The sequence below is a fragment of the Phocoena sinus genome, chromosome 4 (genome assembly GCF_008692025.1).
Source record: "Phocoena sinus isolate mPhoSin1 chromosome 4, mPhoSin1.pri, whole genome shotgun sequence".
NCBI lineage: Eukaryota > Metazoa > Chordata > Mammalia > Artiodactyla > Phocoenidae > Phocoena > Phocoena sinus.
The window spans coordinates 21,295,278-21,320,709 of record NC_045766.1 but is presented as its reverse complement, the minus strand read 5'-3'; the positions used below and the strand labels follow the sequence as shown (position 1 = coordinate 21,320,709).

The 25,432-nt window shown below is 43.3% G+C and overlaps 1 protein-coding gene across 3 annotated transcripts in view; it reads right to left on the bottom strand.

Moving 5' to 3' along the window:
* CLSTN2 (calsyntenin 2) overlaps window positions 1–25,432 on the bottom strand; it is a 645,262-nt gene that overhangs the window by 159,941 nt on the left and 459,889 nt on the right. For all 3 annotated transcript variants that reach the window (XM_032630816.1, XM_032630818.1, XM_032630817.1), the window contains 2 exons: window positions 4,077–4,272; window positions 3,119–3,327 (listed from right to left, as the gene is read on the bottom strand). In XM_032630816.1, coding sequence (XP_032486707.1) covers window positions 3,119–3,327; window positions 4,077–4,272 — 405 coding nt within the window. The remainder of the gene's footprint in view (window positions 1–3,118; window positions 3,328–4,076; window positions 4,273–25,432) is intronic.

The window sequence follows — 25,432 nt, the reverse complement described above, 5'->3', positions numbered from 1 at the left end:
TAATATCACTGGTGAAAGGGCTTTGGGACCAACACTCAGGGGACCTGGCTCCAGTCCCCACTCTGCCACTGAGGTGACAGCTGCTATTTGGCCAGCTCTTCATGCTTTAGGAATCAGTTTTTCCATCAGTTCAATGGAAGTGAGGAACGAGGCCCTCCCAATCTCAGAGAGACCAGCCAAATGCTAGAAGATGGGGGGCTGGAAGCCGTCTGAAATGGATCCAGAATTTCCCAAGAGGGAGGTAATGCCACCAACTCAGTTACTGGCTCATAATTTCAGTCTGTAAATCCATGGGGAATGAATACCCTTCATGTCCCAGTCACCCAGGTAAATATCTAATAATCGTGGCCCCATGAATGGAACACTACATGCTAAGTACCTGTGAACATCATCCCCAGGCACTGCCTCTCCCTGAGGCCTCACTACCCCACAGTGGGGCAGGGACTGTTACTGCCATCATTTTTCAGGGGAGGAATTCAAGGGAAGGGAGGCCGAAGACTTCTGGTTGGAAGAGGTTGAGTCTTGTGTTAAAAGAAAAAGTCCTGGGGCCTGAATGAGTGGAGCCCAACTCAGCAGTGCTCTTCCTTTTTTTTTAAAATTAATTTATTTTACTTTATTTATTTTATTTTTGGCTGCGTTGGGTCTTCGTTGCTGCGCGTGGGCTTTCTCTAGTTACTACTCTTTGTTGTGGTGCGCGGGCTTCTCATTGCGGTGGCTTCTCTTGCTGTGGAGCATGGGCTGTAGATGAGCGGGCTTCAGTAGTTGTGGCCCGTGGGCTCAGTAGTTGTGGTGCGCCGGGCTTAGTTGCTCTGCGGCATGTGGGATCTTCCCGGGCCAGGGCTGGAACCGTGTCGCCTGCATTGGCAGGTGGATTCTTAACCACTGCGCCACCAGGGAAGCCCAGCAGTACTTTTTCGAATGTGCATGCAAAGAACTTCTTCAAGGAGCTGGGAAGGTCACTGGGAGAAGTGATGGATAAGGGCCAACTGGGAAGCTCATTAGAATGGGAGCTGCTTCTGCATCTGCCCTTAGGTCCTGCCTTCATTACTTGAGAAATGCTTTTGTAAACCTCGCCATGGGCGGGGTGGGCGGGGGGTGGGGGGGGGGTGGGGGGGGTGGGGGGGTGGGGGCACGCTCCCGGAGTGCCGGCTCTCCTCTTCATCTCAGGCTGTAAACCAACGCTGGAGGCAAAGGCCTGGCAAAGGACCATTACTTACTTTTAATGAGACAGCTAGGTAAATAAATTGGCATGTGTTAGTGAAATGGCTCATCAAGGTGAGTAATTATCTTCATGACTGGGGCAGTTTACCCTCAGGTGAAGGAATTTGCATCTCCTCTCTCCCAGGTCCTGGCTCTCCAGAACTAAGCAGGAGGCCAAGGGCAGCTTGACCACTTGTTCCAGATACCCTCCCCCATGTCCAGTCTAGCTCTTCAGCAAGGACTTGTCACTCCCCAAGTTCCACAGCTCTTGTGGACATAGACAGCACAGCTGATCGTAGGGGACCAGAAACATACAAAGCAGTTGTTTCATATTTTGTAGAGTGGCGTGTGTGTGTGTATACGTGTGTGCGTGTGTCATGTATGTCTGTGTGGTGGGGACAGGCCAGCCACTTCATAGGGCCTGTAGGAAAAGCTATCAGGAGCAGTTCTTCTAATTGAAATTACCTGCTTTTTAGTCCTGAACCAAACTTTAAAGTCCAGTATTTTCTCCTTTGCTTTCTCATGCATTGATCTTGTGTCCTACACACTTAGCATCTAGTGATGTCCAGGTGTATAACTGACACTGACCACGTGTTTGAGCAACTTTTAAGGAAACTTCCTTATTACCATTTTGTCTGTTTGATGAATATTGGTTTCATCTTCTGAGACAGATCATAAACTCCAGGAGACCAAGGATGAGGGTGTCTCCTTGGCCTCCATGCCCTATGGAATCTGCTGCAATTCTCAGGATGCAGAAGACTCTGTCACAGGGTAAGTTTCTCCCTGGTCTCAACATCAGGAAACACGGGAAGCACTGAAGATTTGCGAGCAGGTGACTGATGGTATTTCCCTCTAGGCGTGGGCTACCAGGAGGCTGAGGGCTAATTCACTACCTAACCCTGGTTCATGGCACTCTTTGTGCACCACCCTCACCCTTGACTCTGCCTGACTCTCTATTTTTTATTTTGATTTGTTTTTTTGCTAGATGGTAAGCTCCATGTGGGCAGGCCCGCTTCTGTTTTGACTTCCCCCCTATCTCTATTCCCAGTTCCCAGCACTGTACCTGGCACTTAATAAACATTTGTGGCGTGGATGAGTCTCAGGTTTTGCAACTTTGCCATCACTGAACAGTTAAATCCTATTTGAAACAAAGTGAGGATAATGTACATACACCCACACACTCATGCTAATAATGACACAATATACTTGATTACTATCAAGTTATTGAGAATTACAGTTAAAGTGGGCTGAGTTGATTGGGTCTCTGGCTGTGGTGTTTACACTGCAATGAGTTTTTTAATAATGGTGATGGGGAAGTACCCGAATGGCTTTCTAGGATTCTTTTCAGTTCAGTAAGCTTAGTTTGCGATTGGAGTGTGGTGGGAGGGGTCTTTCATTCCTCATTCTCACTGGGGTGGAAGTTCTCAAAAACCCTTGGCAAGAGCTTTAAAGATTCCTGAATGGATCTATAGCTTGGATGGTGTTCCCAAAACCTCCGCCTTCTCTTTTAGCTTCTCTCTGTCTGGGAGCAGATTGTCGTGGTGTGGCTAATGTTACACTTGTTATACAGGAAACTCAGATGTGGCTGAGTTGATGGCATGGCTCACATCTGGATGACGGCAGGAAAATTCTACCAGAAAACCAACCTGTCTTCAGTATCCAAATGCGTGGCATTGTGAGTTCCATAGTATTTACTGAGGAGGTTTCTGGGGTGTTTTAGACCTGGCCAGGCTGCTGATTACGTAAGGTCATCCCTTCTAGCGCAGGGCTGAGTTCTGGGTTACAGAGCCTACATCAGGGATAGCAAGGGAGGCGTCACCTGCCAAGTGCATTCAAAGCCCTCACTTGGCCTTCAAAGGGGTGGGGGGTGGAGCTGTTTCCCTGCTTCCATTCACCGGGGTCCTCTCGGGACACTCACCGTTTCTGTCGATGGCAAAAGGCACATCAGTTGTGACGATTTCATAGTTGCAAATCTGGCTGTACTGTGGGGAGCAGTCCTCGTCGACAGCCTCCACCTGCAGGATGCTGTCGTAGATCTTGCCCTCTGTCACGACAGCCTTGTAGGCCGGCTCTTTGAAGGTGGGAGCAAACTCATTGACGTCCTTCACCTGGATATGGACCACGGCCCTAGGACCACACACAGGAAGGAAGAGATGGTGGTAAAGAAAGAATCACACCATCCTCCCACACCTCCCACAGGTACTGACTCAGGTCCCAAGGTCAGGAGAGTAGAGAGACCACACGACAGTCGGGGTGGCTGTTGTCTGGGTGTTCTGTCCTCCCTCTCATTGAGACCCCTTTACCTGTCCTTGCCCTGATCCTCTGAGACGAATCCACCCCAGAGAGGTGCCTCCCCTTCTCTGACCTTCCTAGTTACAGAGCTTTAGGCGACACATTTCCTCTATCTCCCCATTCCCTCCGCTATTCATTCACTCCAACCAGTAAGAATTGAACCACTCTTACTCTGGGTTAGGGGCTGAGCTAAACTCTATTTGAGAGTTACAACCCCAGATGAAAAGTACTGTGACGGAGAGAAGCACATGGCCTGGCAGAAATCCAGGGAAAAGTCCCAGCGATGTCTGCAGGGATGGGCTGGCTGACAGAAGGCTTCCCAGAGGAAGTGACATCTGAACTCAGTCCTGATGGTAAAATAGGAGTATCTTCATGGGGAGCAGAGGGGTGGAGTATTCTAGGGGTAGAAGGAGGCCCGCGCTGATGCCTGTAGGGGCCTAGGGGCCTGGGGACCTGGCCAGCAGTCGGGCAGGCCGGAGCAGCACGGTGTGACCACTGCACATGCATATCTGAAGAGCAGCGTGTGAATGGAGATGGGAGGGCAGGGGTGGGAGGGGTCCAGGGAGCTCCATCAGGTCACTCACTTGTGCGATTTCTTCCAGGCCGTCTCCTGGGGCCCCGTGCCACAGTCGTAGGCCTGGATGATGAACGTGTACTCCTTCTGCAGTTCACAGTCGATGGGGCTTCTGGCGCGGAGCCGGCCCTCTCCCGATGTCTTGTTGAGCACCACAGCCTCAAAGGGCAGCTCCTGGCCATGGATCTTGAATGCACAGATTTCCCCTGCAAGAGGATGGAAGGCGGAGAGCGGGGATCCTGAGAACGGCCACACTGGACACAGAGCTTCAACTGGACCAGATTTGCAAACTCAAAACCAGACCATTTCCTCCACACAGATAATTGTCAACGCAGAAGCGGCCTTTGGGCTTCCCTGGTGGCGCAGTGGTTGAGAGTCCGCCTGCCGATGTAGGGGACGTGGGTTCGTGCCCCGGTCCGGGAAGATCCCATGTGCCGCGGAGCGGCTGGGCCCGTGAGCCACGGCCGCTGAGCCTGCGCGTCCGGAGCCTATGCTCCGCAACGGGAGAGGCCGCAACGGTGAGAGGCCCGCGTACCGCAAAAAAAAAAAAAAAAAAAAGAAGCGGCCTTTAGAGACTCAGACCAACATGTTCATGTCCTGGATGGTAAAACTGAAATGTGCCCCATCCGGTGTACCCGGCAGAAAAAGTGGGGTGTGTGGGTGCTCATCAAGCAGGGAGCTGGCTGATATCTCACTTTGCCCCTTTTCCCAGGAGGTTTCTCGTTTGCCCTCTGCCCAGTATGAGATTAAGGAACTTGCCCGCAGTCGAAAGACAAATGACTGCAGAGGAAAGGAGAAAAAGGCCAAAGCTTTCAGTGTCTTTTGTTTTGTGACAACATCCTTGATTCTTCAAAGTGTGCTCTGTGAAGCCGCAGCCTGGGCATCCCTGGGGAGCTTGTTAGGAACACAGACTCCCAGGTCCCACCTGGACCTCCTGAGTCAGTATATGCATCTTTTTTTTTTTTCTGGTGTGTCCATGATGTCTTTTTTTTTTGAAGTATAGCTGATTTACAATATTGTGTTAATTTTTGCTGTACAGCAAAGTGATTCGATTATATATATATAATGGAAAGATATATATATACATATTCTTTTTTGTTTTGTTTTGTTTTGTTTGCGGTACGCGGGCCTCTCACTGTTGTGGCCTCTTCCGTTGCAGAGCACAGGCTCCGGACGCGCAGGCTCAGCAGCCATGGCTCACGGGCCCAGCCGCTCCGTGGCTTGTGGGATCTTCCCGGACCGGGGCACGAACCCGTGTCCCCTGCATCGGCAGGCGGTCTCTCAACAACTGCGCCACCAGGGAAGCCCTTATATCCTTTTCTATACAGTTTATCACAGGATATTGGATATAGTTCCCTGTGCTACATCGTAGGACCTTGTTGTTTACCCAGCCTATATATAATAGTTTGCATCTGCTAACTTAATGAGGGTCCCCAGGTGATCTGTTTGCTCAGTAACTGTGAGCAGCATTGCTTGGCTCTGTCCTTTACTCTCGGTTTAAGCACTCCGCGTTGCTGTAGCCCCCTCCCCCTTCTCCCCTCCCCCACTTCACGTCTCTCACCTACCACTTCCCTGCGGGGACAGGGACACCACTTGGAGTTGCCATGTTCTCTCCAAACAGTGGGCGTGAGTTTGTGTGAGTTCCAGCAACCCTGTGGAGCCTGAAAAGCCAACTTCTTGAAGAGCTGACCATGTTGTGCAATGAATACATTTCTCTCCGTCAGCTGGGTTCATGTGTATTATAGCTATTTCTCAGCATTAAAACAAGACCACGAAAATATCTTCTTTATCTCAGTTGATGGATGTTTGTTTCTTGAACCCTGACTGTAAGCCCTGTAGTAAGTGTCCTGGAAAGTAATGAAGATTTGAGACACGTTCTCTTCCTGTGTTGAGGGAGCTTACACGCTTGTTGGGGAGACAATGTGCAGATGTCCAGAAAGACCCTTCATAGTGCAAAGGGGTGTGTGAGTGTCACATGACACGGGCAGCAAGGTGTCCAGCTATAGGCTGCTGGGGAGTAAAACACAGGCTTGAGCCCAGGGGCCTGAGTCACGTTCCAGGTTCACTACTGACTTGTTGATTTAGTCAGATTATAGTGACTCTCTGGGTTTCAACTGTGTCACCTGTAAAAGGGCCCAGGAGATAATGTCGCAGGGAGAACATCTACCTGACATGCCCCAAGCCTGGTCTGACATTGCCCCAGCTGCACTGCTGTGACCAGGATGAGGTGCCTACAGTCTAGAGTTTAAGGGGGGCCTCAGGCTCAGGGTGACCAGGCATCTGCCCACAAAGCACAGGCACCGTGAGGAGAAGGGGTAACGCGGCTGCATGGCTGCTGTGTGTCAGGCATCGAGCTTTGTACCTCCGCCCAGGTGATCTGGTTTAATCGTCACAACAACCCTGCAAGGCAGGTGTTTTATACCAATCTGTACAAATTAACAACAACAGCAAAAAGGATCAAAGGAGTTATTACTTGCCCAAGGTCACAGAGCGAAAGTTGGTGTAAACCCCAAGTATGGCTGAGTCGTAACTCCACGCCCTCTCTGCCCCACCGCGCTGTCTCCAAGCAGCCCCATTACTTCTAAGGGGACCGCCGAGGGAATTGCTTCCAGTAACATTCTACATTCCCACTCAAGGCTCACTCAGGAGAGGAAGTCCCCACCCCATCTTACATATAGGAAAGTGCCCCGATCTTTTACTGACAATGTTTTCTGAGATGGTCAGTCAATATTAGTTTTACCTTTAGGCTTTTGTTTTTTATTATTTCGTCGATCCTCAATTTCATTATGAACACTCCACTTTCACTACATTCCCTCCTGGCCATTTCTCAAATGTAGTTGTGGAATAATGGACAAGACAGACAGCTTGTGGGCAGGCTCTAGCAAGAAGGCTGGTTCCCATTCCATCGCTGTTGCTCAGGCCAGTTACTGCCTCTCGGACAAGGCTAGCTCTGCAGCCTTCAGGGCAGGAGAACAGGTTACATCGCATCCTCAAGTTTCATTTCTGCTCTGAATTGGCTGGGGTTGAGGGGATGGACTTCTGACATGCCTGCTTTGAGATTCTATCCCAAGATCAATGCCAATGTGGGAATATTAGCAGCGAATGAGCCCAGACTGGTTCTGGGGTGTTCTCTGGAGTGCCCAACTACAGCCATGATTCTAAGACCCATCAGACCAGACCATTTCTCTTTGAAGAGTCCAATTAAACTAAATATAAATGAGGGTCATTTTCTGTTGGAGATATTTGATCACACCTAAAGTAGTTCTCAAGGCTCAGAAATCCTGAACAAGAAGAAAGGAGAGGAAGGAAGAAAAGGCAAAGGAGGAGGGGGAAATGCAGACACAAGGGGAAGGTAAGAAAAAGTAAACCTCAGGGCAACGTATTTTCATCGGACTAAATTCAGCTCAATAGAACCAGAATTTTTTGAGGATGGAGTAAGTAAGTGCAAGGCACCATGCTGGGTCTGGAGACACATAAAAAATGACTTGTATACCTTAAGGGATAAAGATACCCGATCCTCAAGTCCTCATTACCTCCTAGAAGAGACAGTGAAGTTCACAAGGGCGGTGCCATGCCCACTTAGTTTGCACCAGCTCAGACTGAGATGGGACTTAGCCCCCTTCAAACAAAAACTAGAATTCATGCCACGCTCATTTATCCCACCTTTTCATCTGACCTGTGTGTTCTGGTTGCAAAAACATTCATTCGTTTATTCTTCCATTCACTCACCTCATATTTATTAGGGACCATGCACCCAGCACTGGCAAAGCTGTGATGAACAAAACCCTGGCCTATAAGCTGCTGGCAGTCACGTGTGGGAGGGAAATAAGGAATCAGATAATCAGCTACCTTTATGAAGGATGGCGATGGTGATACATGCATTGAAGGAGGGCTTCTTGGTGCTAAGAGACTTCTGACCTGGGCAGGTCAGGCAGGGAGGTCTAAGCTAAGGATGTGATGGCTCAGCTGAGATCACAGGAAGAGAAACAGGGAGGCACCCAGGCCACGAGGGAGGGGACTGAGTTTCAGGCAGAGGGAGCAGCACACTGTAGAACCCTTCAGAAGGAAGGGACACGGGACTGCAGAGACCGACGTGGCCAGAGTAGAGGCAATGGGGTAGGGCCAGTTTCATGGGTGTGTGACCTGAGAGGCACATGAGGGCCATGTACTCAAGAGGGCCCAGAGCTTGGCTGAAATCTCTGCTGTCACCATGTTGAAATTCTTAATAATTTTATCTTTGAACTTGGATTTTGTAAAGGAAGGCTGATGGGACAATGGAGCGTGTTCTGAGCACAGCATTATGGTGGACCCACGATGTGGGGATGGGGGAGTGGCATTCAGGGGGACTCAGAGACAGAACAAGGTAAGCATATGACAGCTACGAGTGCATAGTCCACTAAGCAGGGAGCTGACAGCCCCGAGAGGCTACCCCTTCTGTTTGAACCAAAATTGTTTTGAACACAGAAAAAAGGCAAGCAACCGAAGAACATTGTCCTTTCCTTTCTTACTATGTTACTTCCCTGTAGTAGCCAATCACTTATGCTGAAAATGATGACAGAGAAGAAAAGGAAAGATAAAACAATCCATTATTCCTTTTCTTTTCACACCGTCCTTACTATCAGCAAGTCAAATATAGAGAATGTTGGTAGAATATGCGCATATCAAGAAGTGAAATGAAAACCATGGAGTACCATTTGTGTAGCCTTTACAATGCTCTGGTAAAGAATTAAATACATATGCATACCTGAGCTAGAACATGCAAATGCTGTAATTTTCAGAGATTCTGCACAGCAGTTAACTGCTCTTCTGTTTGCATTTGAAACAAATGGGCATTGCACAGTATGAAGATAAACTGTAAAATCCATGCTAATCATTTAAAAATTGTTCTTTACTTAGAATCACATCAAATAGCAAATTAAAAGCACAGCAAGTTGAGAGACTGTGGAAGGAATGTCCTGGGATAGAATCCTGAGGAGGAAGGGTATTTAAAACTGCAGTTCCCAGTATCTGTGAATGACACGTCGGGCTATCACGATCTTTTGTGAGGCCTGCCGCTAGAACTCGTTGTGACTAATAAAGCACTGTAGTGGGAGGGTGATGTACTTAAAAGATCAGACCTAATGGTTTCTATATAAAAAATATTGTAACAGGGAAGAACAAAATCTGACTCCACGTTGGATCTGTTTCTTTTACTTTAACCTTTGCTCTCTGTTGCTATTTGTTACTATGATCACTAAAAGGATGTTGTCTATGGCTATTGGCGTACATAATGGCCTCCCTCGGGGAACATTGCCCCCCTGCCTAAATGTTAAACTAAGGTGCTTTAGCTCAGCTCACAGGGAAACATTCTGACCCTGCCTACCTGTGAATGGCTGCAAGAAAGAAGAAATTAACACATCACCTCCCCTAGGCTGGCCAAACCAGGAGATGTTTTGCAAGACTTATGGCCTTTTTACTTTACTTCCTCACCTCCTCCCCGTCTCTGTTCTATAGAAGACATATGGGAACATATGTATATGTATAGCTGATTCACTTTGTTATAAAGCAGAAACTAACACACCATTGTAAAGCAATTATACCCCAATAAAGATGTTAAAAAAAAAAAAAAAAAAAAAGAAACTAGCATCCAGACCCTGATGGTACTCTAGGACATTAGTTTGCCAACTTCTCAGACTCCCGGCTTTCTGAATAAAGTTGCTATTCCTTTCCTCGATACCTTGTCTCCTGATTTATTGGCCTGTCATGTGGTGAGCAGAGGGAGCTTGTACTCAGTAACAATATCACTTTTAAAATCTTGCTTTCCTAGAAAAATGGTACAAACGAACCGGTTTGCAGGGCATAAATAGAGACACAGATGTAGAGAACAAACGTATGGACACCAACGGGGGAAAGCGGTGGTGGGAGGGGTGGTGGTGGGATGAATTGGGAGATTGGGATTGATATATATACACTAATATGTATAAAATGGATAACTAATAAGAACCTGCTGTATAAAAAAATAAAATACAATTCAAAAAAATGTTAAAAAAAATCTTGCTTTCCAATCTGCTTTCTGAGGTAGGAGACTTAGTGTGCCAGGACCTGTGTATGGGAGTGCAACACACAGATGCACACACACTTGGGACGAGCAACGGGTTCTGTGGGGAAATGGCAGCAGCATGGGGCTGTCTCGCAGTGGCTGTGGCCTAAGGTGGCTGAACTCGGCTTCACCAAGAGCCCCCTGGAGGGGCCGGACTAGAAGAGGAGCCCCTGCAGTGGCTGGGGCTGGGTGGTGCGGTTTCCATGGCTCCAGCCCCTTATCACCTACCTCTATCTCACAATTACCTTTTCCTCTGCAGTAACACGCCTCCTGACACACCAGCAGAAATTGGTGTAGTTGTCTCCTAATTCCTCCCCTAAGATTCTGGGGGAAATGAATGAATGAATGAAAGAAATTGATGAATGAATGAATGAAATGGATTTTTAGGATGCATTTTGTTCCTACTTTTGCATACCCTTGACCAACAGATTGGGTTGATTCTATTTTCCAGGTGAGGAAACTGAGTCTCAGAGAGATTACCTGGTTCATCCAAGGTCACTTTGATAGCAAGGAGCGGCTCAAGGACCGATGTCTAGACCCTTTGAATCTAACACTTGTGCCCTCTGTTCTTTCATGTGGGTGTGATGTTCCAGAAGAGGAAGTGTAATCTGTAGACCCCTTGGATTCCCAAGGCCCTTTCTGCTATGTCCACAAAGTCAAAACCATCATCATACGAACACTACGACATTATTTGACTTTGTCTCTGTGTTGATATTTGCATTGTTGGTATAAAACCAGTGGTGAATAAAAGTGCTGGTGCCTTAGTAGCACCTGACCTCATTCTATGTGACATACGGTCACTGTAAAAAGAAAGAAAGAAATTTCACTTAAGAATGACTTTAATGATGTGGTAAAAATTACCCATTTTATTAAATCTCAATCCTTGAGTACATGTATTTTAATATTTTAATATTTAATATTTTAATATTCTGTGTGACAAAATGGAAAGTACACATAAAATATCTTTGAGAGCAAAGTACGCAGGGTTGTCTCTAGGAAAAGCATTCATGTGATTTAAGTTGAATGGGAGCTAAACTAGGAAGTTTTTGTAGGGGATGTTATTCTTACTTGAAAGAATGATTGACAGACAAACTATGTTTATTCAAACTTGAGTGTGTGGCAAACTTTCTTTTAAAGTAAGCCTGTCACTTCAAGGAAAAGAACTCATAGTAGTGCTTGCCAATGAGAAATTTGAGGCTTCAATTTTGGAAAATTTGTGCCTGCCATAGAGAGTGTGACAATTTACCAATGCTTTAATACTTTTCTGATGAAGTGAGTAGTGCTATTAATGACTGATTGATAATGTATAATGAAATATGTCAACTTTAGAAAGATCTACTTAACCATAAATCACTAACTTCTAAATGATCAATGCATACTGTTACACAGAATGTATGGGTAAAAGATTCATTCAAAGGGCAAAATAGACCAATGGATTTTAATGCAGCAGTGTATAATAAGTTCATTGATGTGATTCCAGGTACTTTATTGTATTGTAGCTAAACTTTAAGAAACCATTGCTTATGGAGTTCTGGTACGGTATCAGAGAAGAATAGCTACAATTATCTGAAAAGATTAAAATACTCCTCCCTTTTCCAACTATATATCTGGGTGAGGCCATGTTTTTTTCTTCACATACTTTGACCTAAAAGGCAGATCACAACAGATTGAAGGCAGAGAAGACATGAGGATATTCAAGGCAGACATTGAAGAGATTGCAAAAATGTACACGATGCCACTCTTCACACTAAGTTTGTTTTGGAAAATGTATTTTTTGGATCAAATTATGTTATATATGTTAAACTGGAATGTGTTTATTATTGTAATTTTTCAATAAGTTAATAAATAAGCATTTGTAAGTTTCTCTGTTTTAGTTTCTAAAACAGTAAATATCAATAGATAAAACCCACAGAGATAAAAGCTCTTCAGAGTCATTAGCAATGTTTAAGAGCATAAAGGGTTCATGAAACCAAAAAGCTTATAATTTATCAACCATAGTTTCCACCTAGATCATGATTCCATATCCTATTCCTGATACTTGAAACATGATCCACCATCTCTCAGAAAAATCCCAATCTCAGAGGAACTCATTTTTCTCTGTATTACACAGCTGGGGCATTTGCAGTGAGAGTAACCAGGCAGAGCTTGATGTCTACAGAGCTCCGAGGGTGGGGAACTTCATTTCCACATCCTCATCCAAGCATGGGTGGTAAACATCTGGCCCTGGAGCCAGAGAGGCTGGGCTCAAATCCTACCTCTATTAACTACCTGTGTGACCTTGGGCAAGTCACTTATCTCTCTGTGCCTGCTTTCTCATCTGTGAAATGGGACAATATTAGCAATAGTTACCTCATAGCGTTCTTGGTTGTTGGAAGGATTAAATGAGTTAATATATGCAAAGTGCTTAACAGTGACTGGCATGACGTATGTACCACCTGAGTTAGCTCTCCTCACTCTTATTATGTTGTAGAAAAGCCACACACTTCTGGCTAACGCCCTCTCCATGTTTGAGATCGGAAGAGGCTGAATGTGGAGCTCGTTTCACCGTCAGAAGTATTTTGAATGTGTGTCACGTGTGTCATTAAAAATCAGTGTGGCTCCTGAGGTACCTTACACGTATCAGTCACAGCTTTCATATTTTTATTTTCCTGAATATCGTTGGCTAATATCGTTGGCATTCTGTGAATTTGCAAAATCTCATCCAGGGCCAGTACTGCCTCATGCGGAAAGTTCATTGAGGGGGTGGGAGGTGTTGTGCGTCTGATTTAGCTCATCACAGTCACTGGGGGTTGCTAATGGCCTTTATTGGTCAAGAGTCAAGGGTGCTAAATGTCCTGCCTTGAGCAGGCCGGTCTTGTACCATCAAAAACCATCTCATCTGAAATGGCCATAGCATCCCCTTGAGAAACACTACACCCCCAGCATGCAGCTAGTCTGTTGGAGCAAACATGGCCAGGTTCAGGACACCAGCTTTAGGGAAAATAATAGGTCCTGCAAAGGCTTCTCTTCCAGATTGGTGAGGCCCCTCCCGATGGAGGGTGGTACCATCTGCTCTCAGCTGCACGCTCTGTCCTCCCAGTACACACACTTGGCAGGCAGGGAACATTGACCACACCGCCGGAGGGCTGGGCGGAAGAGTTTCTTAAAGCGTACTCTACACGGAGACATCTATTCGCTTTAGGTGTAATAAAATGGAAAGGACAAATGCTAATCACAACAAGAGGTACTCATGCCCAGAATATCAAATTAGGGCTGAACTGAGAAATCTACACTTTAAAAAAAATGGTTGATTTTAAGCCCTCCCATTTCAGAGAAAAACTTGGAGAGTTAGGGAGTTTGGGATTGACATGTATGCACTGCTATATTTAAAATGGAGGGGAGGACCTTCAAGGTGGTGGAGGAGTAAGACATGGAGATCATGTTCCTCCCCACAAATACATCAAAAATACATCTACATGTGGAACAATCCCTACAGAACACCTACTGAACGCTGGCAGAAGACCTCAGACCTCCCCAAAGGTAAGAAACTCCCCACGTACCTGGGTAGGGCAAAAGAAAAAAGAATAAACAGAGACAAAAGGATAGGGACGGGACCTGCACCAGTGGGAAGGGAGCTGTGAAGGAGGAAATGTTTCCACATACTAGAAGCCCCTTCACTGGCAGAGACGGGGGGTGGGTTGGGGGGAAGCTTCAGAGCTGTGGAGGAGAGCGCAGCAACAGGGGTGCGGAGGGCAAAGTGGAGAGATTCCCGCACAGAGGATCGGTGCTGACCAGCACTCACCAGCCCGAGAGGCTTGTCTGCTCACCCGGCGGGGTGGGCAGGGGCTGGGAGCTGAGGCTCAGGCTTCAGAGGTCAGACCCCAGGGAGAGGACTGGGGAGCTAGTGCACCACAGCTAGCTGGGAGGGAGTCCAGGAAAAAGTCTTGAATTGCTTAAAAGGCAAGAGACCGTTGTTTCAGGGTGCATGAGGAGAGGGGATTCCTTCCCTGTCTGCCCACAAAAGGCAGAGCACTGCCTAAATGAGCTCCAGAGATGGGCACGAGGCTCGGCTATGAGCTCAGATCCCAGAGACGGGCATGAAACGCTAAGGTTGCTGCTGCAACCACCAAGAAGCCTGTGTGCAAGCGCAGGTCACTATCCACACCCCCCTGGGAGCCTGTGTAGCCTGCCACTGCCAGGGTCCCATGATCCAGGGACAACTTCCCAGGGAGAACACATGGCGTGACTCAGGCTGTTGCAATGTCATGCCGGCCTCTGCCGCTGCAGGCTCGCCCCGCACTCCGTACCTCTCCCTGCCCCCAGCCTGAGTGAGCCAGAGCCCACTAATCAGCCGCTCCTTTAACTTCCTCCTGTCTGGGTAAAGAACAGACACCAGCGGGTGACCTACATACAGAGGCAGGGGAAATCCAAAGCTGAAACCCAGGCACTGTGCGAACAAAGAAGAGAAAGGGAAATTTCTCCGTGCAGGCTCAGGAGCAGTGGATTAAACCTCCACAATCAACTTGATGTAACTTTCATCTGTGGAATATCTGAAGAGACAGCGAATCATCCCAAAACTGAGGTGGCGGACTTTGGGAGCAACTGTAGACTTGGGTTTGCTTTCTGCGTCTAATATGTTTCTAGCTTTATATTTATCTTAGTTTAGTATTTACAGCTTATTATCGCTGGTAGATTAGTTTACTGATTTGGTTTGCTGTCTTCCTTTTATATATATATATATATATATATATATATATATAATTTTTTCCTTTTTTTCTTTTTTTTAGTATAGTTTTTAGTGCTTGTTATCATTGGTGGATTTATTTATTGGTTTGGTTGCTCTCTTCTTTTTTTAAATTACTTTTTTATTTTCATAATACTTATTTTTTAAATTTTTCTATTTTAATAACTTTGTTTTATTTTCTTTCTTTCTTTTTTATTCCCTTTCTCCCTTTTCTTCTGAGTTATGTGGCTAACAGGGTCTTGGTGCTCTGGCCGGGTGTCAGGCCTGAGCCTCTGAGGTGGGAGAGCTGAGCTCAGGACATTGGTCCACCAGAGACCTCCTGGTCCCTTGTAATATCAATCAGGGATAGCTTTCCCAGAGATCTCCATCTCAATACTAAGACCCATCTCCACTCAACGACCAGCAAACTCCAGTGCTGGACACCCCATGCCAAACAACTAGCAAGAGAGGGACACAACACCAGCCATTAGCACAGAGGCTGCCTAAAATCATAATAAGGTGACAGACACCCCAAAACACACCACTGGATGTGGTCCTACCCACCAGAAAGACAAGATCCAGCCTCATCCATCAGAAAACAGGCAACATTCCCCTCCACCAGGAAGCCTACACAACCCACTGAACCAACCTTAGCCAATGGGGGGAGACACCAAAACCAATGGGAACTAGGAACCTGCAGCCAGCAAAAAGGAGACCCCCAAACACAGTTAGTTAAGCAAAATGAGAAGACAGAGAAATACACAGCAGATGAAGGAGCACAGTAAAAACCCACCAGACCAAACAAATGAAGAGGAAATAGGCAGTTTACCAGAAAAAGAATTCAGAGTAATGATACTAAAGATGATCCAAAATTTTGGAAGTAGAATGGACAAAATACAAGAAACATTTAACAAGGACCTAGAAGAACTAAAGAGCAAACAATGATGAACAACACAATAAATGAAATTAAAAATTCTCTAGAAGGGACCAATAGCAGAATAACTGAGGCAGAATAATAGATAAGTGACCTGGAAGATAAAATAGTGGAAATAACTACCACAGAGCAGAAAAAAGATAAAAGAATGAAAAGAATTGAGGACAGTCTCAGAGACCTCTGGGACAACATTAAACGCACCAACATTCAAATTATAGGAGTCCCAGAAGAAGAAGAGAAAAAGAAAGGGACTGAGAAAATATTTGAAGAGATTATAGTTGAAAACTTCCCTAATATGGGAAAGGAAATAGTCAAGCCCAGGAAGAGCAGAGAGTCCCATATAGAATAAATCCAGGGAGAAAGATGTCAAGACACATATTAATCAAACTATCAAAAGTTAAATACAAAGAAAAAATATTGAAAGCAGCAAGGGAAAAACAACAAATAACACACAAGGGAATCCCCATAAGGTTAACAGCTGATCGTTCAGCAGAAACTCTGCAGGCCAGAAGGGAGTGGCAGGACATATTTAAAGTGATGAAAGGGAAAAACCTACAACCAAAATTACTCTACCCAGCAAGGACCTCATTCAGATTCGACAGAAAAATTAAAAACTTTACAGACAAGCAAAAACTAAGAGAATTCAGCACCACCAAACCAGCTTTACAACAAATACTAAAGGAACTTCTCTAGGCAGGAAACACAAGAGAAGGAAAAGACCTACGACAGCAAACCCAAAACAATTAAGAAAATGGTAATAAGAACATACATATCGATAATTACCTTAAATGTAAATGGATTAAATGCTCCAACGAAAAGTCATAGACTGGCTGAATGGATACAAAAACAAGACCCATATATATGCTGTCTACAAGAGACCCACTTCAGACCTAGGGACACATACAGACTGAAAGTGAGGGGATGGAAAAAGATGTTCCATGAAAATGGAAATCAAAAGAAAACTGGAGTAGCAATTCTCATATCAGACAAAATAGACTTTAAAATAAAGGCTATTACAAAAGACAAAGAAGGACACTACATAATGATCAAGGGATCGATCCAAGAAGAAGAGATAACAATTGTAAATATTTATGCACCCAACATAGGAGCACCTCAATAGGTAGGGCAAATGCTAACAGCCATAAAACGTGAAATCGACAGTAACACAATCATAGTAGGGGATTTTAACACCCCACTTTCACCAACAGACAGATCATCCAAAATGAAAATAAATAAGGAAACACAAGCTTTAAATGACACATTAAACAAGATGGACTTAATTGATATTTATAGGACATTCCATCCAAAAACAACAGAATACACTTTCTTCTGAAGTGCAAATGGAACATTCTCCAGGTTAGATCATATCTTGGGTCACAAATCAAGCCTTGGCAAATTTAAGAAAATTGAAATCGTATCAACTATCTTTTCCGACCATAATGCTATAAGACTAGATATCAATTACAGGAAGATAACTGTAAAAAACGCAAACACATGGAGGCTAAACAATACACTACTAAATAACCAAGAGATCACAGAAGAAATCAAAGAAGAAATTTAAAAAATACCTAGAAACAAATGACAATGACAACACGATGACCCAAAACCTATGGGATGCAGCAAAAGCAGTTCTATCAGGGAAGTTTATAGCAATACAATCCTACCTCAAGAAACAAGAAACATCTCAAACAAACAACCTAACCTTATACCTAAAGCAATTAGAGAAAGAAGAACAAAAAAAACCCCAAAGTTAGCAGAAGGAAAGAAATCATGAAGATCAGAGCAGAGATATAAATGAAAAAGAAATGAGGGAAACAATAGCAAAGATCAATAAAACTGAAAGTTGGTTGTTTCAGAAGATAAAAAAATATTGATAAACCATTAGCCAGATTCATCAAGAAAAAAAGAGAGAAGACTCAAATCAATAGAATTAGAAATGAAAAAGGAGAAGTAACAACCAACACTGCAGAAATACAAAGGATCATGAGAGATTACTACAAGCAACTATATGCCAATAAAATGGACAACCTGGAAGAAATGGACAAATTCTTAGAAAAGCACAACCTTCCAAGGCTGAACCAGGAAGGAATAGAAAATATAAACAGACCAATCACAAGCACTGAAATTGAAACTGTGATTAAAAGTCTTCCAACAAACAAAAGCCCAGGACCAGAAAGCTTTACAGGCAAAGTCTATCAAACATTTAGAGAAGAGCTAACACCTATCCTTCTCAAACTCTTCCAAAATATAGCAGAGGGAGGAACACTCCCAAACTCATTCTAAGAGGCCACCATCACCCTGATACCGAAACCAGACAAAGATGTCACAAAGAATAAAACTACAGGCCAGTATCACTGATGATCATAGATGCAAAAATCCTCAACAAAATACTAGCAAACAGAATCCAACAGTACATTAAAAGGATCATACACCATGATCAAGTGTGGTTTATCCCAGGAATGCAAGGATTCTTCAATATAGGCAAATCAATCAATGTGATACACGATATTAACAAATTGAAGAATACAAACCATATGATCATCTCAATAGATGCAGAAAAAGCTTTTGACAAAATTTATACCCGTTTATGATAAAAACCTGCAAGAAAGTAGGCATAGAGGGAACTTACCTCAACATAATAAATGTCAAATATGACAAAACCACAGCCAACATCATTCTCAATGGTGAAAAACTGAAACCATTTCCACTAAGATGAGAAAGAAGACAAGGTTGCCCACTCTCACCACTATTCAACATAGTTTTGGAAATTTTAGCCACAGCAATCAGAGAAAAAAAAAACGAAATAAAAGGAATCAAAATCAGAAAAGAAGTAAAACTGTCACTGTTTGCAGATGACATGATACTATACATAGAGATCCCTAAAAATGCTACCAGAAAACTACTAGAGCTAATCAATGAATTTGGTAAAGTAGCAGGATACAAAATTAATGCACAGAAATCTCTTGCATTCTTATACACTAATGATGAAAAATCTGAAAGTGTAATTAAGGAAACACTCCCATTTACCATTGCAACAAAAAGAATAAAATACCTAGGGATAAACTTACCTAAGGAGACAAAAGACCTGTATGCAGAAAACTATAAGACACTGATGAAAGAAATTAAAGATGATACAAACTGTTCGAGATATACACCATGTTCTTGGATATAAAGAATCAACATTGTGAAAATGACTATACTACCCAAAGCAATCTACAGATTCAATGCAATCCCTATCAAACTACCACTGGCATTTTTCACAGAACTAGAATAAAAAATTTCACAATTTGTATGGAAACACAAAAGACCCCAAATAGCCAAAGCAATCTTGGGAAAGAAAAACAGAGCTGGAGGATTCAGGCTCGTGGACTTCAGACTGTACTACAAAGCTATGGTAATCAACAGAGTATGGTACTGGCACAAAAAGAGAAATATAGATCAATGGAACAGGATAGAAAGCCCAGAGATAAACCCACACACATATGGTCACCTTATCTTTGATAAAGGAGGCAAGAATATACAATGGAGAAAAGACAGCCTCCTCAATAAGTGGTGCTGGGAAAACTGGACAGCTACATGTAAAAGAATGAAATTAGAACATTCCCTAACACCATACACAAAAATAAAGTCAAAATGGATTAAAGACCTAAATGTAAGGCCAAACACTATAAAACTCTTAGAGGAAAACATAGGCAGAACATGCTATGACGTAAATAACAGCAAGGTCCTTTTTGACCCACCTCCTAGAGAAAGGGAAATAAAAACCAAAATAAGCAAATGGAACCTAATGAAACTTATAAGCTTTTTCACAGCAAAGGTAACCATAAACAAGATGAAAAGACAAGCTTCAGAATGGGAGAAAATATTTTCAAATGAAGCAACTGGTAAAAGATTAATCTCCAAAATATACAAGTAGGTCATGCAGCTCAATATCAAAAAAACAAATAACCCAATTGAAAAATGGGCAGAAGACCTAAATAGACATTTCTTCAAAGAAGAGATGCAGCTTGCCAACAAAGAGATGAAAGGATGCTTTACGTCATTAATCATTAGAGAAATGCAAATCAAAACTACAATGAGGTATCACCTCACACGGGTCAGAATGGCCATAATCAAAAAGTCTACAAACAATAAATGCTAGAGAGGGTGGGGAGAAAAGGGAACCCTTTTGCACTGTTGGTGGGAATGTAAATTGATACAGCCACTATGGAGAACAGTATGGAGGTTCCTTATAAAACTAAAAATAGAACTATCATACAGCCCAGCAATCCCACTACTGGGCATATACCCTGAGAAAAGCATAATTCAAAAGGAGTCATGTACCACAATGTTCATTGCAGCTCTGTTTACAACAGCCAGGACATGGAAACAACCTAAGCTCCAGTGACAGATGAATGGATAAAGAAGATGTGGCACATATATATACAATGGAATATTACTCAGCCATAAAAAGGAACGAGATTGAGTTATTTGTAGTGAGGTGGATCCACCTAGAGTCTGTCATACAGAGTGAAGTAAGTCCAAAGAGAAAAACAAATACTGTATGCTAACACATATATCTGGAATCTAAAAAAAAAACGGTTCTGATGAACCTAGGGGCAGGACAGGTATAAGACGCAGAAGTAGAGAATGGACTTGAGGACACGGGGAGGGGGAAGGGTAAGGTGGGATGAAGTGAGACAGAGGCATGGACATATATACCCTACCAAATGTAAAATAGATAGCTGGTGGAAGCAGCCGCATAGCACAGGGAGATCAGCTCCGTGCTTTGTGACCACCTAGAGGGGTGGGATAGGGAGGGTGGGAGGGAGATGCAAGAGGGAGGAGATATGGTGATATATGTATACATATAGCTGATTTACTTTGTAATAAAGCAGAAACTAACACACCATTGTAAAGCAATTATACTCCAATAAAGATGTTTAAAAAAATGTGTTTCACTCCAACAACAACAACAAAAAATAAAACGCAAAATGGATAACCAACAAGGACCTACTGTATAGCACAGGCAACTCTGCTCAATGTTATGTGGCAGCCTGGAAGGGAGGGGAGTTTGGGGGAGAATGGGTACATGTATATGCATGGTTGAGTCGCTTTGCTCTGCACCTGAAACCATCACAACATTGTTAATCAGCCATACTCCAGTACAAAATAAGAAGTTAAAAAAATTTGAGATTTCCCAAAGTAGAAAGCTTAAAGGGAAAGTTTCAGCAGAGTATCTTTGAACTTGACTGCTCCCTCATGTGTGTGGCTGGCAGGGAGATCTCAGACAAGCCAACACAGGCAGACGGTCTTGGTCTGGGCCCCATCTTGGCTCTTCTCAGCCGTATGACCTTGGGCGCTTCCCAAGTTCCTCTTCATCACAACTGAGGGTATAGCCATGCCTAATCCTGAAAGTACGGTGAGGCTGCAATGACACCCTATACATGAAAAAATTTTGGAAGTATAAAGGCCTATCTACTTTTTATTATTACAATTATAATAAATCCTGCCTGAAAGCCTGCAGTAGTTAGAAGCATATTGGCAACTTACTTTGTTTCTATTAGAAATCAAAGTGTATGGGGGGCAGGGGGAATGTCACCATTATAGCCCTCTGCGTACTTAGTATTGAGTAAAAATAAAACACTTTTTTATTTCAAAACTCATTCCATTTTCCTAAAGCTTTGTGCTGAGATCAAATCCCCCTCCTTTTGGAAGATTAACACAGCACAGTTATTTTGTTGCTGAAAAACCAATGAAGTTAATGCATTTTTCCTTCTTCGGCAATGTTGTTAAAAGAATAAATGATGTAGCAACTAACGTAGAGGCTGAGAGATTTGGAGGGGTCCCCAGGGCTCAACTAGTCACCATTGGGTCAGGAAGAGCCTGAAGAGCTGTCGGGCTGCCATTTGGTCTGGCTGGTGCCCATGGTCTGGAGGTGAAGGACTCCAGGTACAGAAATGTGCTGTAGTCATCATTCACTCAGAAAATCTTCCCTGGGCGTAAAAAATAGAGTAAGAAGAAAATGAACAGTAATAATTTATAAAATTCACTCTAGCTCACATTTATTGGGCATTTACATTGAGCCAGACATTTACTTAGGATGACAGTGAAAACAAGTGGCCTGCTTCTCTCTATGTGCTGATCTGCCCAGCCAGGGGTGGGAGGTTTAGATGACCTGCGGACCAGCTTTGTCTTCGAAGACAGGAGAAAGGAGAAGGAGGCAGATGCAAAAGGAGGTGAGTGAGATAAAGTACTGCTGAGGCTGCAGTAGGTGTCTGTTCTGGGTGTTGTGAAAACAAAAATGATGATGGATTAGTCAAATCTCTCCCTTAAAAGAAGCAGTTGTTGTGTAACCACCCCCGAGGAATTCTGCAAGAAGGAAATCGTCTCAGCCTAAATAATTCTGCTGAGATAAGACCCGGTTCTGTGAACACTACTGTGTCTCTCTGTTTGCAATGGTGTTTCAGCGCTGCTTCTCCCAGCAGAAGGGTACTATAGGCCAGTGCCTAAGGGTCAAACCCTGACTCTTCACTTGTCTCCTCTGAAACGGATAAAAAGTTAATCTTTCCCATACATTCATTTCCCCATTTGTGAAATGGGAATGCAGCCATCTCCTTCCTATGGCCACCATATTATAATCAGTATAGTACTTTTTCTTTCTGAAGCTGAGAATTTATTATGGCCTCAACCGCATTGGGTGATTTGTGGAAAGTTATAGAATGGAACTCTCACCAAAGCTGCATGAGGAAGTCGGCAGAAAGTGACGGCAGGCCGTATCACATGGGCTCTTTCCTAGTTCCACTGCTGTGATCTTACCAGTGTCAGTGACGCCCAGCCCTCCTGCTGACCTCACCGGTTGATCCTGAGGTGTCCACAATTTGGGTCAGGTGTGGACAGATGGCAGGAGGAGGGAGGGAACATGAAAACCGCACTGACCAGGACTGTGTTTACAGTGTCTAGATTTTTAATATTTGACGAGAGTGTTTTAAACCCTGTGTCTCAAAAATGATGGCTCTGGATGCAATTACCAGATGGGAATAAATACCTTTCTGACTGCCAAGCAGGAATGGGGACTGTCAAATAAGGGTACAGAATCTTACTTAAAAATGAAGAGATCTTATTTGCCCACAGCTATTGGGTACAGGTGAGTAAGACCCACATCCGTTACCTGGAATCTTATCTGAGAAGCTAACTCCTTGTCCCTTAGAGAAAAGAATGGATGTTGAAGCACCCCAGAGAGTGAAAAAGTCCCATACAGATACAATGGCCCTTTACTGCTGTCCAATTATCTCCATCGACACAATTTTGTAAGCATCCACTTCCTGCAGGGAGGGAATCTTACTAGATGCTGAGGTCTCCAGAAGACTAAGACTCTGTCCTTACCCTCATGGGGCTCACAGTTGGGTTTCAGAAATAGAAGCTATATATTGGACCGAATAATTAAAGGTGTTTGGAGTTAATGAGTGCGAGTGAATTCTCAAGATATAGGGGCTGACTACCGCAGCCTTCTCAATTAACCAGAGGAAGAGTTGGTAGAATCTCAAATAGAGTTGGTAGAATCATGCTGATAGCTAAACTCTTTGGAATCTCTTGCTGTTCCCTTTTTCTCAGTGTCCAGACGGGAGTCTGGCCTCAAGAGTGAACCAGTCAGAGGTTCAAGCCCATTTTTTTCAAATTTATTTATTTTTCCTCTATTCTGAGTTTTTCTCATCTACAGTGCCTTTTGGAACTTGGACAGACACAGGAGGCAAGTTTCTCTTCAAAGAATGACTTGTTGAGTGCCCTACTCTACACTTTTCAGTGCAGAGGCCACTAGCCACAATGTGGCTCTCAGACACTTGAAATGTGGCTGGTGTGGCCAAGGAACTAGATTTTTGTTTAATTTTTATCATTTTAAATGTAAATGTAAGGAAACTTTTAAGTATGCTTGGATATGGATTTAAGAGTGCTTTTTAATGAAAAATAGAATGTAAAATTTCTCATTAATAATTTTCTATTTGATAACTTATAGAAATGATAATATATGATACTTTGGGTAAATTCATTTTCACCTGTTTCTTTTTACTTTTTTTAGTGAGGCTATTGGAAAAATGACATTGTATAAGGGGAACATTAGTTAGAATGTCTGCGAACTGGTCACAAACCATGGAAACTAGAAGACAGAGGAACAACGTCTTTAAAAAACGAAAGAAAAATACCTATCAGTCCATAATTCTATAGCAAGCAAAAATAGCCTTCAAGAAGGAAGGTGAAATGAAGACATTTTTAGTTCATCTCCACTAGACTGGGCCTACTAGAAATGCTGAAGGAATTCTTTTCTGGCAAAAGAGAAATGATATTGGGGGAAACATGAGTCTTCAGGGATGAAGGAAGATCAATAGGAATTGTAAGTATCTGAGTAAGTCTAAAAGACTATTTTTTTAAAATAGTCTTTTTAAAATACATATTTTAAACTATTGTTTAAAGTAAAATCATAACATCGTCTCTGGGGCTTATGTATACGTACAATACACTTGATCACTGTAGCATAAAGGATGGCAGGAGAGGGCTGGTAAATGAACCTATATGGTTGCAGGTTTTCTGCAATTTGCACAAAATTATAAAATATAATTCTAGGAAGACTGTGAAAATTCATAGATATATATAAAGAGCAAGTAACCACTACAAATTGAAAAAAAGGCATAGCTAAGACCTCAATAGATAAATGGAAATTCTAAAGAATGTTAAAAAAATCCCAAAGAAGGCAGGAAAGGGGTAACAGAAAAACAAACATCAGAAGTTAAACAGAAGACAAATAATAAAATGGTAGATCTGACTCCAACCATATCAATAATTACATTAACCATTCCAATAAAAGGTTATCAGAATGGATAAAAACGCAAGACCTAACTATAGGCATGCTGTATATAAGAGATGCACTCCAAATATGAAAACACAGATAGGTCAAAAGGGATGGGTGGGAAAGAATCCAATACGAATAGTCAGCGTAGGAAGGTTGGAGCAGCTAAATTTGTATCAGATGAAACTGATGGCAAACAGAGATTATTGCTAAAGGAGGACGTTTTATAACTGTGAAGGAAGAGATAGTGATCATAGAAGCATATGCACCTAATTATAGATCCTCAAAACATATGAAGTAAAAATGGACAGAATTAAATGGAGAAATAGACAATTCCACAACCACAGTAGGAGAATTTTAGTAATTGATAGAACAACAAGATAAAAAACAATCAATAAAGTCATAGGTAGTCTAAACAACATGATCAACCACTTTGTCCCAGCTTATATTTATAGAACATTACATTCAGCTGCAGAAAACACATTCACTTCAACCTCACATGTCATGCCCACAGAGACCATATGCTGGGCTATCAAATGAACCAATCAACGAAAAGGGCTGAAATCCTAGAGTTCGTTCTCTGACCACAAAGGGATTAAAATGGAAACCATTAACATTTAACAATAAGAGATCTAGAGAAACCCCAGATATTTGGAAATTGAACAATACGCATTCAAATAGTACGTGAATCAAAGACGAAATTGAAAGGGATATTAGTAAATAATTGGAACTAAAGATAATATAAAAACAATACATAGGGCTTCCCTGGTGGCGCAGTGGTTGAGAGTCCGCCTGCCGATGCAGGGCACACGGGTTCGTGCCCCGGTCCG